This window comes from Sus scrofa, chromosome 2 (genome assembly GCF_000003025.6).
Source record: "Sus scrofa isolate TJ Tabasco breed Duroc chromosome 2, Sscrofa11.1, whole genome shotgun sequence".
NCBI classification, from domain to species: Eukaryota; Metazoa; Chordata; class Mammalia; order Artiodactyla; family Suidae; genus Sus; species Sus scrofa.
The window spans coordinates 116,720,374-116,735,629 of NC_010444.4; the positions used below are offsets into that span (position 1 = coordinate 116,720,374).

At 47.0% G+C, this 15,256-nt stretch overlaps 1 protein-coding gene across 3 annotated transcripts in view; it reads left to right on the plus strand.

The window, feature by feature from the left end:
• Nucleotides 1-15,256, plus strand: part of MCC (mutated in colorectal cancers) — a 462,268-nt gene that overhangs the window by 434,021 nt on the left and 12,991 nt on the right. For all 3 annotated transcript variants that reach the window (XM_021084624.1, XM_021084625.1, XM_021084626.1), the window contains one exon: nt 14,471-14,593. In XM_021084624.1, coding sequence (XP_020940283.1) covers nt 14,471-14,593 — 123 coding nt within the window. The remainder of the gene's footprint in view (nt 1-14,470; nt 14,594-15,256) is intronic.

The following is a 15,256-nucleotide window of genomic DNA, read 5'->3' on the forward strand; positions in this document are numbered from 1 at the left end:
CTGGCGAAGCCCTAAAAAGACAAAAAGACCAAAAAAAAAGGGGGGGGGGGACAAAAATCTGCCCTTCCTTTTTTATGATCGCTCATGGTTTCTGGCAGACAGAGAGCACTCCTTGGTTTCCATTATGCTTAAGGGTTTTTTTTGTTATTGTTTAATACGTTTCCCGTTATTTTGGGGGCTCTGGGGTAGGAGGGCTACAGTTTCTGCTCAAGCTGCTATCTTGGTCTGGCCGGGGCTGTTTATTTTATGGGGTGGCCTCCAGGCTGAGGGGGGATCTGAGGCTGCCTTGTGGGGAGCCTCACTGATCTTCCGATTTACTCACTGCCGCTTACTTTTTGTCTTGCCTTCCAAGTTGTAATAGCTCAGTTTTTACACTGCCAGCGCCTCTGGCCATGTGGTTAAGTGGTAATCGCTTTGCTAGAAGCGGGAAGAGAGAAACTGCAGGGGGGAATGCCCTCGGCTCATCCTAATGTTGTGACTGCGCCAGAAACACGGGATGCACACCACCCCCTGCTTCCAACAGGGAGCCATTTGGATGTTGTCTCTGTAAGCTAAGCCCCCGCATGTTTCAAGTTCCCCGAACCTCAGAGGCTTTCGCTGGCACAAGCAGGATGCAGGTTCTGCTGACTCAACATAAAGAGACTGCATTTGTTCTGTCAGTCACAATGGATTTCCAATAACCAGCCTTAAGTCGGTTAGCATGGATTTCTAATCAAGGCCCCAAGATACGGAGCCAGGAAACAACCCGCAGGGCTACAGGAGAAAGGAAAATAACATAATTATCCTGTAAATACAGCCCAGGAGCTGGAATCATCATTTCATGAGGGTATATAATACAGACACCTGAGGGCTGAGGTTGGGGGGTGTTTTTATTTTTCAAATCAAATGGAAACCAATGCCTTCTTGGAAGGTCTTAAATCACCACTGAGCTAGTGGCTAAATCCGGGGAGGGATTCTTCCCAGAATTTTGAGAAATAGCCCTTCCTTGGGAAAGCCTGGTTCCAAACCTCAAAGTTGTGGACTGGGGGAACCAGACTGAAGGGAGCAGGTGAGGACTGGGGGGGTGGGCAGAGGCTGGGTGGTGGTCTTTTCGGGAGGAGCGCCCTGAGGGACGGTGCCTCGTGGCACTCCAGCCACTGGTTCCGGTTACTGTCCTGTCCCAGCCCAGTCTCCCCAACACCCAGACAGGCCAGAGCCTTGGTCAGACCCCTGCCCCCCAACTTTGCTCTCTCAGGGTGCCTGCCCCCCGTCCTTCTTCTGTTTGGAACAGAACCAGGCCTCAATGCAGTCACACATGTACCATCTAACACCCATCTGCTGTGATTCTGTTCCCTCCACTTCTGTGAACGTTTATTGTGATTTGTTGGCTCCGGTGTGGCCATCAAAGCCCATCTGGATGGCCAGGTTTCCAGTCTTGCACATGAGGAGTTTTCTTGTCAGGGTACCTTGTCTTTGCCGTTGCCTGCACCGGCTATGCGCTCCAAAACCCTTCCAAAATCCATCCCGGATCCCTCTCGCCCGAGGTCCTAGTAAAATTTAATTGAACCACCTTTCCCCTTAGGAGGCGAACTATAAAAATGCAGTTAAGGAGAGGGAATTACCAGAAAGACGTCATCTTTGTACTTATACGGTATTTGTGTAGCCTGCCCTCGGGACCCCAGCTCGGCTGGGATACTTCATCTCCAGCATATGCTTAGGAGGCGGCCAGGAGCAGGTGGTGTTCTCCATATGATGTGGGCTGCAGGAGACGGGCACAGCAAGGCTGAGCAGTTTCCCAAAGTCACACAGCAAGCCATGGGGAATTCTCACTCTCCACCTTCTCTGCTGGCAGAGGTTTACGTGCAGCTGAGTGTGAGTTGAGCCTGCTCATGTGAGCTCACCTTCACCTGGACCCACTGTGCTGTGCATGGTCTGGGCGAGCTCATTCCCCTGTGCCCCTGGCACGCAGCCACCAAATGCCGAGGGCATGTGACGTGCTTGCGGTGGGGACAGACTTTCCCAGATGCACAGTCCCCAGGTTGTGGTTAAAAGGTAAGGACGCTGGGCCTCTCGGTGCTGGGCCTCAGAGAGGGGTCAGGAAAGGGCTGTGACGTGGCAACTCGCACCACCCCACATGATCCTGCGCCACCTGTCACTGGGCCCCCAAGCAGGGCAGGACCAGCTCCAGCCACACAGGCACCACCAAGAATGGCCACTCTTGGAGTTCCCATCACTGCTCAGCTGTAAGGAATCCAACTAGCATCCAGGAGGACGTGGGTTCTATCCCTGGCCTCACTTAGTGGGTTGAGGATCCAGCGTTGCCATGAGCTGTGGTGTAGGTCACAGATGCGACTTGGATCCTGAGTGGATGTGGTGTAGGCTGGCAGCCACAGCTCTGATATGACCCCTAGCCAGGAACCTCCATATGCCTTGGGTGCAGCCCAAAAAAAGAAAAAAAGAACGGCTGTCCTTTGCCTGCAAGAGATTGTGCTCATTTAGTCACAGACTCACCAGGGGTCTTCAGGGAGCTGCTGAGCCCTTCAGGGCCCTGGGATCTGCCACCTGTGTCTGCCCGTGCCAGACAGTTCTATAAAATACGAAGTGAAGGCAGTCAGCAAACCGCAGCGCCCCTCTGCCTGGGGACAGGATGTGCCCAACTCTAGCAGAGGAGGGGCCCTGAGGCCTCCTTTTATCTCTCTGATGAGTAACAAGCGAGTCGCTGCAGGGAGGGGGCTGCAGGTCAGATCCCTGTAAGACGACATGGGGGCAGGCGGGCCCTGTCTGATCAGTGTGGTCACGGAGGCCAGCTCTAGAGAACCTGGACGTGGCCCTGTTGGATGTGGGTCAGGCGCAGGCAGGAAGTCACATGAGGGTGTCTCAGAGTTCAAAGGGATGGAATGGAGGGGAACCCCAGTCACCCGGCCCCTGGGCCTCCACTGCTGGGCAAATTGCTTAAATTGCCAGCGAAGGGATCCCACCTCCAACCACAGGGGCAGCACTGAAGCCAAGAGAAGAAAAGTTTTCAAAGCAAGGAGGCACCCCCTTTAATATGGTTGGGAAGAAGGGGGAAGGCAATCTGGAGAAGGTGGCTGTGCAGGGAGCAGAGCTCTGGAGAAACTCTTGGGAAGGTGATCCCAGAGCTCCTGAGAGTAACCGTATAAAAGGGAGGGTGGGGGATGTCTTTCAGGGTCACGGAGTAACCTCACACGATGGGAATCTGGTGGGTATGGTCCTAAAAGTGTTCTGTTGCCAAGCAACAAATTACCACAAGTTTTGCAGCTTAAAACAAGGCCCATTCTGGGAGTTCCTGTTCTGGCGCAGCAGAAACGAATCTAACTGGTATCCATGAGGATGCAGGTTCGATCCCTGGCCTCGCTCAGTGGGTTAAGGATCCGCCATTGCTGTGAGCTGTGGTATAGGTTGCAGACGCGGCTTGGATTCGTGTTGCTCTGGCTGTGGTATAGGCAGGCAGCTGCTGCTCCAATTCAACCCCTAGCCTGGGAACCTCCATGTGCTGTAGGTGCGGTCCTAAAAAGCCAAAAAAAAAAAAGAAAAAGGATTAGCGTCAGTGCAGAACGCCAGAGCCAATCTCAAAAAAAAAAAAAAAAGCCCTAAAAAAAGCAAAAAATAAATACATAAATAAATAAAGCCCATGCATTAACTCAGTTTCCATGGGTCAGAAATCTGGGCCCAGCATGGCTGGCTTCCCTGCCTAGGGGCTTAAGAGGCTGCATTCAAGGCCGTGTTCTCATCTGGAAGCTCTTGTGAAAAATCAGCTTCCAAGCTCATTCTGTGTTGGCAGGAGTTAGGTCCTTGTGGTTGTCGGGCTGACATCTCTCTCTTTTTTTTTTTTTTTTTTTTGCTGGCTCTTGTCCAGAGGCAACTCCCAGCTCCCAGAGGCCTCCTGAAAGTCTCCTGCACAGTCTCCCTGATCCTCAGGGCAGCAAGCCCCTCCCTCTCATCAGATCCTTTTCCTGCTTCAAATCTCTTTCCAGGAAGAGCCCAGGCCTGTTGAAGGACTCACCTAATTAGACCGGGTCTACTCAGAATTATCTTACCTGAAGATCAGCTGTTTGGGGCCTTAATTACATCTGCAGCATTCCCTCACAGGAGCACGCCACCAAAGACATCTTAAGCCACACTTCTGATCGTGTGGCTCTGCAGACAGACAGACAGACCTGCAGTGGCTTGGCCTTTAAGATCCCCCGTAGGTCCCTAACGTAATTTGCTAGCCTGTATTTCACGTTTCTATTCACGGAATCCGTGGTCCAGATTCAGGCAGATGTTCATCTTGCTGAGAGCATGCCTTTGCTCTGTCCCCCGCCTGTCCCGGCTCCCCCACCCTGCGGGCCCTCCTCCTCATCGCCTCCAGCAGGACACTCATCTTCCTGACCCTCCTCTGTCACCTCTCCTCTGAGCTCCTGATGGTACAGACTCACCACCTATCAGTGCCCGCAGAGCATGTGGTTGTCAGAGGGCCTTCAAACAAACCACATCCAGCTTCCTTGAGTTCAAATCCATGTCCGTGTTCCAAAGCCATTGGCCTAGCTCTAGAAATAGGGCCGTGAGAGGCAACATGGCACTGACAGACCCTTGTTTGAGCAGCTAAGGATTAATCGTGTTTTTGTGTCATACACATAGTGGAATGAAATGGGAACTGGTTGGGGTCCTTTTAAAGAGGGAGCACCCGCTGAGCAAACACGCAGCAGAATCTTCACCATCTTATTAGTAGGACCATTATTTTTAAAGGTGCTGCTTTATTAAACGTGCACTTGCTGATTCCTCCTATGTGGCTGATTTACAACAGCAATCAGGCAGTGGAAGTTGTGCTTAGAATTCCATAAATGCACAGGGGTCTGCAGGACGTTAATGGAATACCAAGTGTGCCTCTGAGTTCATTAGCACGTAAATAAATGGCTAAGCTCCAGAGCCGGCCTCCCAGGGCACAGGGAAAGACGAGTACTGGCCCGGGAGTTGAGGTGGGCGTTGCTTGGGTAACTGAGATTTCTTTTCATTTCTTTCATTCCCCCCATATTCCAGAAGGCCTTCCCCGGGATCCCAGAAAAGCAGAGGGATGGAGAACATCAGAGCACCCCGCAGGAGGGCAAGGCTGCAGCATGCAGATGGGCGGGAATCATGTCTGGACAGGGAGGTCTGGGCTACCATCTCGCTTCCGCCCCTGGCAAACTCTCCCTGGCACAACATCTGCATCACGTCCTTCTGTGCGACACCCCTTCTTAGTTCCACGGGCCTGGGCTCTTGACTGGAGGGCTCTGTCTCCTGCTCCAGTGTCTGCTCTTTATGGATCAGCATACTTCAGCAAGATGCTGAGAAGCAGGCTCCCGGGCAGACCCCTGTGTGCACCCCAGCTCTGTGGGTAGACTGGCAAGTCTCTTTGCTGCATCTCAAGTGCCTCATCTAGAAAACTAGAATACTAATAGTCCCAACTTCTAAGGCTTGGGAAGACGAAGGAACTTCATCCTTGTAAAGGGCTTAGAGGTGGCTATTACTGCCGGCTGGATTTTTTCTAAAAGATAAGTCGTTATGCCTCACATGATATAGTCACTGTGAAGAATTTTTTCTTTTCTAAAAAAATCAAATATTGATTGCAGTGAATAGTGAGGAAATGACAAGCTGCTAGGTGCTGGATGTCGTAACTCTGGGAGATTTGGATGGGTGATCAGGGTGGGCTTCTCTGAGGAGGTGACATTTAAGCTGAGATGAGAAGGAGGGAAGGTAGCCAAGTGGAGGGGACTGACGCCTGGGGTTCTGTTGTGGGAAAAAGCTTGGCACGTGCTAAGAATGGAAAGGATTCCAGGGTGCGAGGGGGAGGGCATCACCAAAAGGCTAGGTCAAGCAGGGCCTCACAGTCCAAGTAAGATCACAGGCTTTATTCTAAATACAAGTCAATGATATGATCTGTCATACTAAAAAGCTCTTCTAGCCGCTCTGTGGAAACTAGACTACAGGGTATAAAGGTAAAGGAGAGAAACCAAATTAGGAGGGTCCCGTGGTTGTCCAGGCAAGACATGATGGCAGCTTGGCCCTGGATGATGGTGTAGGAATGGCTCCATATGGTCCATGGGGTTGCTGTTGAGTGGATACCGAGGGAAGGGTTACGGCTGATTTGAGACCAGTGTCAGCACCAAGAAAAATGGCCTTGCCGACTGCTGACCAGGGAGGATGCGTGGATGGGCGAGACCATCTCAGAGGTTCTTCTTTGGACCTGCTGGATCAGAGATGCCCGTTAAGCAGAGATGTCAAATAGACACATCCGGAGATCTGAGGAAAGGCCTAAAGATAAAAGATGTACAAGTTTTTAGCGTGTATGTAGTTTTTAGGGGGGAAAAAATGGAAATGGAGTGAAGCCAGTAATGAAAGCTGGGGCATAAAGTAGGGTCCAGGACCAGCACTAGGAGGTGGAGCCAGGAGCCAGGGCAGACGACCAAGGGGATGGCTGGTGGGGTAGGATGAAATCCAGGTGCTCGGGCAAGAGGAGAAGGTAAAGTGAGGACAGAGAGGGACCTTTGGATGTGGCCATGTCGAGATCAGCAGTGACCCCGTGAGCAGTGACAGTGGAGACAGTGGCCTGGTTGGGGTTAATAAGGAAATGGAAGGTGAGGCAGAGGAAGCACATAGGCAGACAGTTCTCTCTCAGTGACTAATTGCGTGTCATGAGCAATCGCTAAGAAATTCCAGGCCCTGGGGCTGCGGGGCCATGACTCCCTGCAGTCGGTCTGAATACAGCTCCTCTGGAAGGTTTCCTGGCTGGGCACACAGCCATTCAACACCTCATCAGCCCAGGACTCTCACCCTGCCTCCTCATTCAGACTTGGCTGTTAAAGTCCTGCTGCTGGCCTTTAGATTTTAAGGGGGATGCAGCCTCCTCCCTGATGGCCCCCAGGCCTGCTTCCAGGCTCCCAAGCACACCAGCAAGACCTCGGCAGAGGCCTGCAACGCCGGCCCCTGCCCAGCCTCCTGGCTGCCCGCCTGGCTTTTCACCTCCGCACTCCCACCCTGAATCTGCCTCTCAGATCCCCTGTGTATATGCCACTGCCAACAATTATGCTTCAGTTAAAAAGGTACAAAGCAGAGCTCCTGTCGTGGTTCCTGAATCTGACTAGTAACCATGAGGACGCAGGTTCGATCCCTGGTCTTGCTTTGTGGGTTAAGGATCCGGTGTTGCCATGAGCTGTGGTGTAAGTTGCAGATGTGGCTTGGATCCTGCATTGTTGTGGCTGTGGCACAGGCCAGCAGCTATAGCTCCGATTCGACTCCTAGCCTGGGAACCCCCATATGCTGCAGGTGTGGCCCTAAAAAGACAAAAAAAAAAAAAAGATAAAAAAGCACCTCTGTGTGGCTCCAGTAAGATTCAAGGACCCTTTGTGGCCAGAAATAATCCTGGGGAGTGGAAAGACCTGTAACTGAAACCCATGTGTATGCTGGGGGTGGGGAGGATGTGTAGTATGTTGAGGAGGATGGGTTAATGTGCTAATAGAAAGGTCCAGCCTTGGAGTTCCCGTCGTGGCTCAGTGGTTAACAAACCTGAATAGTATCCATGAGGTTGCAGGTTCGATCCCTGGCCTTGCCAAGTGGGTTGGGAATCCTGCATTACTATGAGCTGAGGTGTAGGTCGCAGACGCAGCTCAGATCCCATGTTGCTGTGGCTGTGGCTGTGGCATGAGCCCGTGGCTACACCTCCGATTCAGCCCCTAGCCTGGGAACCTCCATGTACTGTGGTTGAGGCCCTAAAATAACAAAAGACAAAAAAAAAAAAAAAAAAGAAGAAGAAAGAAAAAGTAAGGTCCGGTCTTGTCTTCTTAGTTGATGCTGTAGGTTCAAATTTATGGGAGCCTATACTACTAAGAATAAAAAAACAAGAGATTACCCAGCTCTGGGCATTCCAGAAAACACTGTGTGAACACATTCCCACTGAGGGGGCAGATGGAACATGCAGTGTTTCCTTTGTACTTTCTCATCTGCGTGGAGCCTAGTAAAGTGCTCCTTATTTAGCCTTATTACCTAGACAAACCATATAAATTCTTTCTTGACTGAAAGCCAAGCCAAGGTGAATTAGAAACTAGAAGGAACAGGACATGAATGGCTGAGGTTCCAAAGGGACTTGGATTATCAGCTTTATGGTTTGTTTTTCAAGGCCTCCTCTGAAAATCTGAGGAAAGCTACAGACTTCAGAAAAGCGGGCCCATGCGTGTCATCTTACATAAAAATTCAGCGTTCAAGACCATGTGAAGCTCATTCACAGACCCCAGTGAAGAGCACAGCTGCCTTAACAGAGTTTCCCAAATTTGCACAATAATAAGACTCACCCGGGGCACTCTTTTTATTGGCAGAAAATGGACCTATAACATGATATTAGTTTCGGGTGTACAACATGCTGATTCAGTATTTGTATATATTGCAAAATGGCCACTAAAAAAAGTTTGGTTAACATCTGCCACCATACACAGTTACCAAAAATTTTTATTTCTTGAGAACTTCTAAGATCTCCTCTCCCAGCAACGTTCAAATATACAGTACAGCATCATTAACTCTAGGCTGCATGCTATATGTTACATCTCTAGGACTTATTTATTTTATAAATGGAAGTTCATACCTTTTGACCCCCTTCTCCCATTTCACCAACTCCTACCCCCCACCCCCGCACCTCTGGCAACCACCAGTCTGTTCTCTGTATCTATGAGCTTGCTTTTTATTTTGCTTTTTGTATTGTTGATCTCCACGTATAAGTGAGAGCATATGGTGTTTGTCTTTCTCTGTCTTACTTCACTTAGCATGAAGCCCTCGGGGTCCATCCATGTTATTGCAAATGGCAAAATTTCATTCTATTTTATGGCCAAATAATGATCCATTGTACATATACCATATCTTCTTTACCCATTTATCTATTGATAGGCACTTAGGTTGTTTCCATATCTTGGCTATTGCTAAGTAATGCTGCAGTGAACATGAGGGTGCAAATATCTTCTTGAGATGGTGATTTCATTTTCTTCGGATAAATATCCAGAAGGGCAACCGCTGGATCATATGGTAGTTTTATTTTTAATTTTTGGGGGAACCCCCATTCTGTTTTCCATAGTGGCTGCACCAGTTTACATTCCCACCAGCAGCACACAAAGGTCCCTCTTCTCCTACACTTGTTATTTCTTATCTTTTTGATAATAACCATTCTGACAAGTATGAGGTTACTGATCCTTATGGTCCTGATTTGCATTTCTCTGATAATTAGTGATGTCTAGCATCTTTTCATATATTTGGTGGTTACCTATTTTGTCCTTGGAAAAAAGGTCTATTCAGATCTTCTGTTCATTTTTTAAAATAATGATTTTTATTTTTATTTTTCCATTATAGCTGGCTTACAGTGTTCTGTCAATTTTCTACTGTACAGCAAGGTGACCCAGTCACACATATATGTATACATTCTCTTTTCTATACATTCTCTTATGATCATGCTCTATCATAAGTGACTAGATATAGTTCCCAGTGCTATACAGCAGGACCTCATTGCTTATCCATTCCAAAGGCAATAGTTTGCATCTATTAACCCCAAATTCCCAGTCCCTCCCACTCCCTCCCCCTTCTGCTTGGCAACCACAAGTCTGTTTTCCAAGTCCATGAGTTTCTTTTCTGTGGAAAGGTTCATTTGTGCCATATGTTGGAGTCCAGATATAAGTGATATCATATGGTATTCGTCTTTCTCTTTCTGACTTACTTCACTTAGTATGAGACTCTCTGGTTCTATCCATGTTGCTGCAAATGGCATTATCTTGTTCTTTTTTATGGCTGAGTAGTATTCCATTGTGTATATATACCACATCTTCTTAATCCATTTACCTGTCAATGGACGTTTCGGTTGTTTCCATGTCTTGGCTGTTGTGAATAGTGCTGCAACGAACATGCGGGTGCATGTGTCTTTTTCAAGGCAAGTTTTGTCCAGATATATGCCCAAGAATGGAATTGCTGGGTCCTGTGGTAGTTCTATGTATAGTTTTCTAAGGTACCTCCATACTGTTTTCCGTAGTGGTTGTACCAATTGACATTCCCACCAACAGTGCAGGAGGGCTCCCTTTTCTTCACACCCCCTCCAGCATTTGTTATTTGTGGACTTCTTAATGATGGCCATTCCAGTTGGTGTGAGGTGGTACCTCGTAATAGTTTTGATTTGCATTTCTCTACTAATCAGTGATGTGGAACATTGTTTCATGTGCTTGTTGGCCATCTGTATATCTTCTTTGGAGAAATGTCTATTCAGGTCTTTTGCCCATTTTTCAATTGGGTTGTTAGCTTTTTTGCTGTTGAGTTGTCTAAGTTGTTTGTATATTCTAGAGAGTAAGCCCTTGTCAGTTGCATCGTTTGAAACCATTTTCTCCCATTCTGTAAGTTGTCTTTTTTTATTGTTCATTTTTAATCGGGTTGGTTTTTTGCTGTAGAGTTACCTGGATTCTTTATGTATTTTGGATATTAGCCCCTTGTTTGAAACATAATTTACAAATATTTTCTCCCATTCAACAGGTTGTCCTTTGATTTTGTCGATGGTTTTCCTTTGATATGCAAAGTAATTTTAATTTGATATAGTCCCATTTCTTTATTTTTGCTTGTGTTGCCTTTGCTTTTGGTGTCCAATTAAAAAAATCACCAAAACCACCACCAAGAGTGATATCAAGTACAGCCGAAATGACAACAACATAGTAAATCAACTACACATCAGTAAAACTGAAAAAAAAAAAAAAAAGTCAGTGTCAAGGAGTTTACTGCCTATGTTTTCTTCTAGTTTGATGGTTTCAGGCCTTAGCAAGTGTTTAATCCATTTTGAGTTAATTTTGGTGTATGTTCTAAAACAATGATCCAGTTTTGTTGTCTTGCACATGGCTATTCTCTTCTCCTAAGACGGTTTATCACAGAGAATATTCTTTCCCATTGTATAGTCTTGATTCCTTTGTTGTAAATTAAATGAATACATATATATATGTATATATTCATGTATATATGATGGGTTTTTCTGGGGGCTCTTTATTCTGTTGCATTGATCATGCATCTGTTTTTATGCAGTACCATACTGTTTTGATCACCAAGAACACTTCATAAAACTCTAATTCCTGCGTCTCAACCCAAACTTAGTGAATCAGAACCCAGGACACCCTGGGTACCATTACTGGAAACACATACTCTAGAGCACCACTGTCTGCTAGTAACATGACATGAGCCACAAAGACAAGCCCCACGTGTGACTGTACATGTTCTCGCAGCTACTTAAAAACTTTTAAAAGCAGTTTAACATATTTGGCCCAAAGTATCTAAAATATTATCATTTCAATGTGTATTCATTGTTTTTTCAGTTATTAAGGTATTTTGCATCCTTTTTTTCATATTAAGTCTTCAAACGCCGGTGCGTACTGTACACTTAGAGCCCATCTCAGTTCAGACTGGCCGTGTGTCACGTGCCCAAATGGCCTGGGCTCCAGAGTTGTTACCTCGGAGGGTTTGAGTGTTTGTTTCCGTTCAGATTAGCGACACTGGAGGCCTGACTGTGACTGTAGGCCTCTGCCTCGCACAACAAAACCAGGTATAAAACAACTCACATATTAGGTTAAAATTTGAGGTTTAGCCTCATCTTTCTATCTTGACACAAATCAGCATCATGGTTCTACCCTGGAATTTGAACAGTAGTAGTTCACTTCTGTCTCCCTTCCTGAGGCCTAAAGGTTTGGGGGACAGTTCTCAGCTCCCAGAGGTGGCTTCCCACGCCCAGCCCTGTCCCCCATCTCCCCTCATCCCCAGCCGGTGATGGGCAGGGTCTCCAAGGGCCTCTCTTGGCTTCCTGTGTTCTGTCCTCCACGGGAGGCTGCCGAGGTCTGGAAAGTTCCCCCTGTCCCCAGAGTCCTGGGCACTGGGGAAGGAAGCCCTTTGTTTAGGGAGGGCTGGGACTTCCCAAACTCCCGCTTTGGGGTTGGGGCAGGGATGTGGATGTACTCAGGGTTCTGGGCAGGCTCAGGCTATGTGTGTGAGTTCATGGTTAGACTGCAAGTTCTCTTCATAATTTTCTTCTTTCCCTTTACGTTATTATTATTATTTTTTTTTTTTTTTTTTTTGCTGTTTCTTCTATCTTTGTTTTTTTTTTTTTTTTTTTTTTTTTTAATTTTCCCACTGTACAACAAGGGGGTCAGGTTATCCTTACATGTATACATTGCAATTACAGTTTTTCCCCCACTCTATAGTGGGTATAGAGGGAACATTCCTGAATATAATCAAAGCCATTTATGATAAACCTTTACATTATTAATCAACTTTAGAATAAAAGATAAAAGAATCGGGAACTGTAACAAAATGAAAAACCAGTAACCCTTACTCTTTTTAGCCAGAAGGAAGAGGGGAAGAATCTTCGATGCTCTCCTGACTTTCCCTCAGGGGAAAGAGGTTAGCCTGGAAAGTGGCGAGGAGGGGCTGGGAAGGGAGGGAGGAAGGGGGCCGCCCTCCCAAGACCTCTGGTTGCACATGGTGCCACTCTCATACCCATAGATCCGCAAACAGATCTGAGGAGATTTCCTGGTGGCTGCCAGGGCCCAGGGGAGACACCAGCAGGGCTCCTGCTTCCTTAGGGATGGTGGGAAGAAGTCACAGGGTGTTATCCTCACTTAAAAAGATAAAGGCAGGCCTGGATTTTTGTGTTGCCATTCCTTTCTTCAGGAATTAATTAGGAAAGCTGGAACTGCACTTCGAATAGCCTGAGGCTGAAATGTAAAAGACATTTGAAAAGCCGGAGGCTACACAACAAGCAGGCCCGAACCACTGAGCACCTGAGAGCCCTTCTCTTTGAGGTTACCCCTCCCCCCCCCAAGACTCTCACCTTACAGGGAAGCACAACTGAGACTCCACACATGCTTTACCAAAGCATCCAGAATTATAAACATTTCAAGCAATGTCAAATGAGTAAACAGACCATGGAAGCCTCCCTCACCCTCCTTCTGGGAGGTACTGTGGAGGACTTAGCCTTCTAGTCAGTTGTTAGAGTATATCTGCTGTTCACGCATTTTTGGTTGTGTCTGCAAAGACGATATCCAGTAAGAACTCACCCTTTTCACTTGATGGAATTTCAGAATCCCATATCCTCTGCCTGCATTTTTTCTAATGGTGCAGACCATTTTAATAGAACCAATACTCTGTTCTTAACCAGCCCCCTGGTAGTTCCCCAGTCTTAGCTGTTACAGTCAGTGCTAACATGAATCCAGGTATTCTCATGTATCTTTAAGAACCTGCACTCATACTGTTTCTGTAAGAAACATTCCTAGAAGCCAAGTTGCTTAGTCAAGAGATGTGTTCATTTTTAATTTTGCTGAATACTGCCAGTTGCTTTCCAAAACCATTGTATTAATTAATTTACATTCCTCACATGCTCAGATGTTGTTTTTAGAGGAATTTCTTTCTTCAGTTCTGGTTTCTCAGTTTCTGCAAGGAATCACACACCTTCAGTGAGTTCTTCTGAGCTGTTTTAAGTATTGTCACCGTGAAGCTGTTCCTCAGGCATGGCGCTCGTCGGCACTGGGGAACACACCAAAGTCCTTGGGGCTCAGAGAATACGTACTGGTGTGGGAACCTGCTTAGCTCACATGTTACACAGAACATGGCAGACTGTGGCAATGTGCCACGTGTGACCCAACACAGAGTGACCGTGATGGGGATCTTGGGAGGGAGGAGGGTGGTCTGTAAAGTCTCCTTGCCCAGGTCTTGTGCTCTTGGAATTAGAGGAACTGCACTAAGCTGACAGGATACCTAAAGCCTCCTAAGTAAGTTTGGGTCACTGTGGCAGTGAAGACCCAGTGGAACTTGAAGCTGGGGAATGGGGAGTCAAGTGAAAGTGCACATAGAACTTCAGTACTTCAAAGGCAATCAGAGACCTTCAGCATGAGAAGAATCCCCATTCCGCTCCCTCTACCATGACCACCTTTTATTGTTTTGGAACGTGGGATGGTGTTGATGTCACTGATAAGGACTTGTCCAAGGAAGGCGCCCAGACCAGATGTTTCTGCTCTGGATCCCCTGAGTGCTTTGGGAGATGCTCAGCACACTTGGAAAAAGGCACGGAGAGCAAGACTCAATTTGTGGTCAGGCTGCATTCTCTTTGGTGAGCATGTGCTAAACCCACACCAGAAAAGAACTGAGCCCCTCAGCTGAGTTTCCCCTGCTGGAAAACTAGAAACAACATCCTGTCTTGTACCTTGGCGACACCCACTTAGATCTCTAAAGGGTCCTGGTCATTGAAAACAGCAGGTTCCAGCAGGCCTTGAAGAAGTCCGTAGGTGTGGGGCTCTGTGCACGGGAGCGCTTGTGCCCTCTAGTGGCTGCCCTTTGTTATTACTCCTGCCTTTGGCCTTCGGAAGCTAAACCTTCCTCCTCTCTGCCACCACTTCCAGGGCCATAGCCATCTCCACCATCATCTCACGTTACTCAGGGTATGCTTCATCTCTCCTTGATACAGGGAAAAGAAGCTAAAGGCCAGAGTTCAAGAGTTAGTGAGTGCCTTGGAAAGACTCACCAAGAGCAGTGAAATCCGACACCAGCAATCAGCAGAGTTTGTGAATGACTTAAAGAGAGCCAACAGGTAAGATCTCCCCGTTTGTAATCATCAGTGGTGCTTGTACACCAGAGGAGACCATTTCCATAATTGCTGAGAATCAACTGTGGAGAATGCTGAGAGCCCGATCTTCCTAGGGCATCATTTCTCAGTGTTCCACAGAAACCCAAGTGATGCTCGGTAAGAACAAGAAGCCCTTGGGCCAGATGTGTTTGGGAAATGCAGCTGACTCTGGCCCCCTCTTAATGCTTCACATGGTAAAGGTTCTGAGCAGTCATGTAATTAAAGAGAAAAAAAATCAGCCTGTTTTAAGTCAATGTTTCACAAACAAAACTGGCTACAGAACTTTTTATCTGAGTAGCATTCAAGAATCGGGTGCGACACTTCGGGGAGCACTGCTGTGAGACAGCAGCTTCAAACTTTGGGCTCGTGACCTCTTTACCCTCATCAAAAATTGAGGACCTCAAAGAGTTTTGTTCTTAATTATCTATTAATAAATCTCATTCGAAGAACCTCAAACAGATTTTTAAGAGTTTTTATTCATTTACCAAAAAAAACCCCAATAAATTCACTAGCTATAAAACAAATGTCATTTACTTTAAAAATTATTATTTTCCAAAAAATAATTAGAATGGCACTGTTTTTAACAACTCTGAAGATCTTTTTGATGTCAGGTTTATATAAAACAGC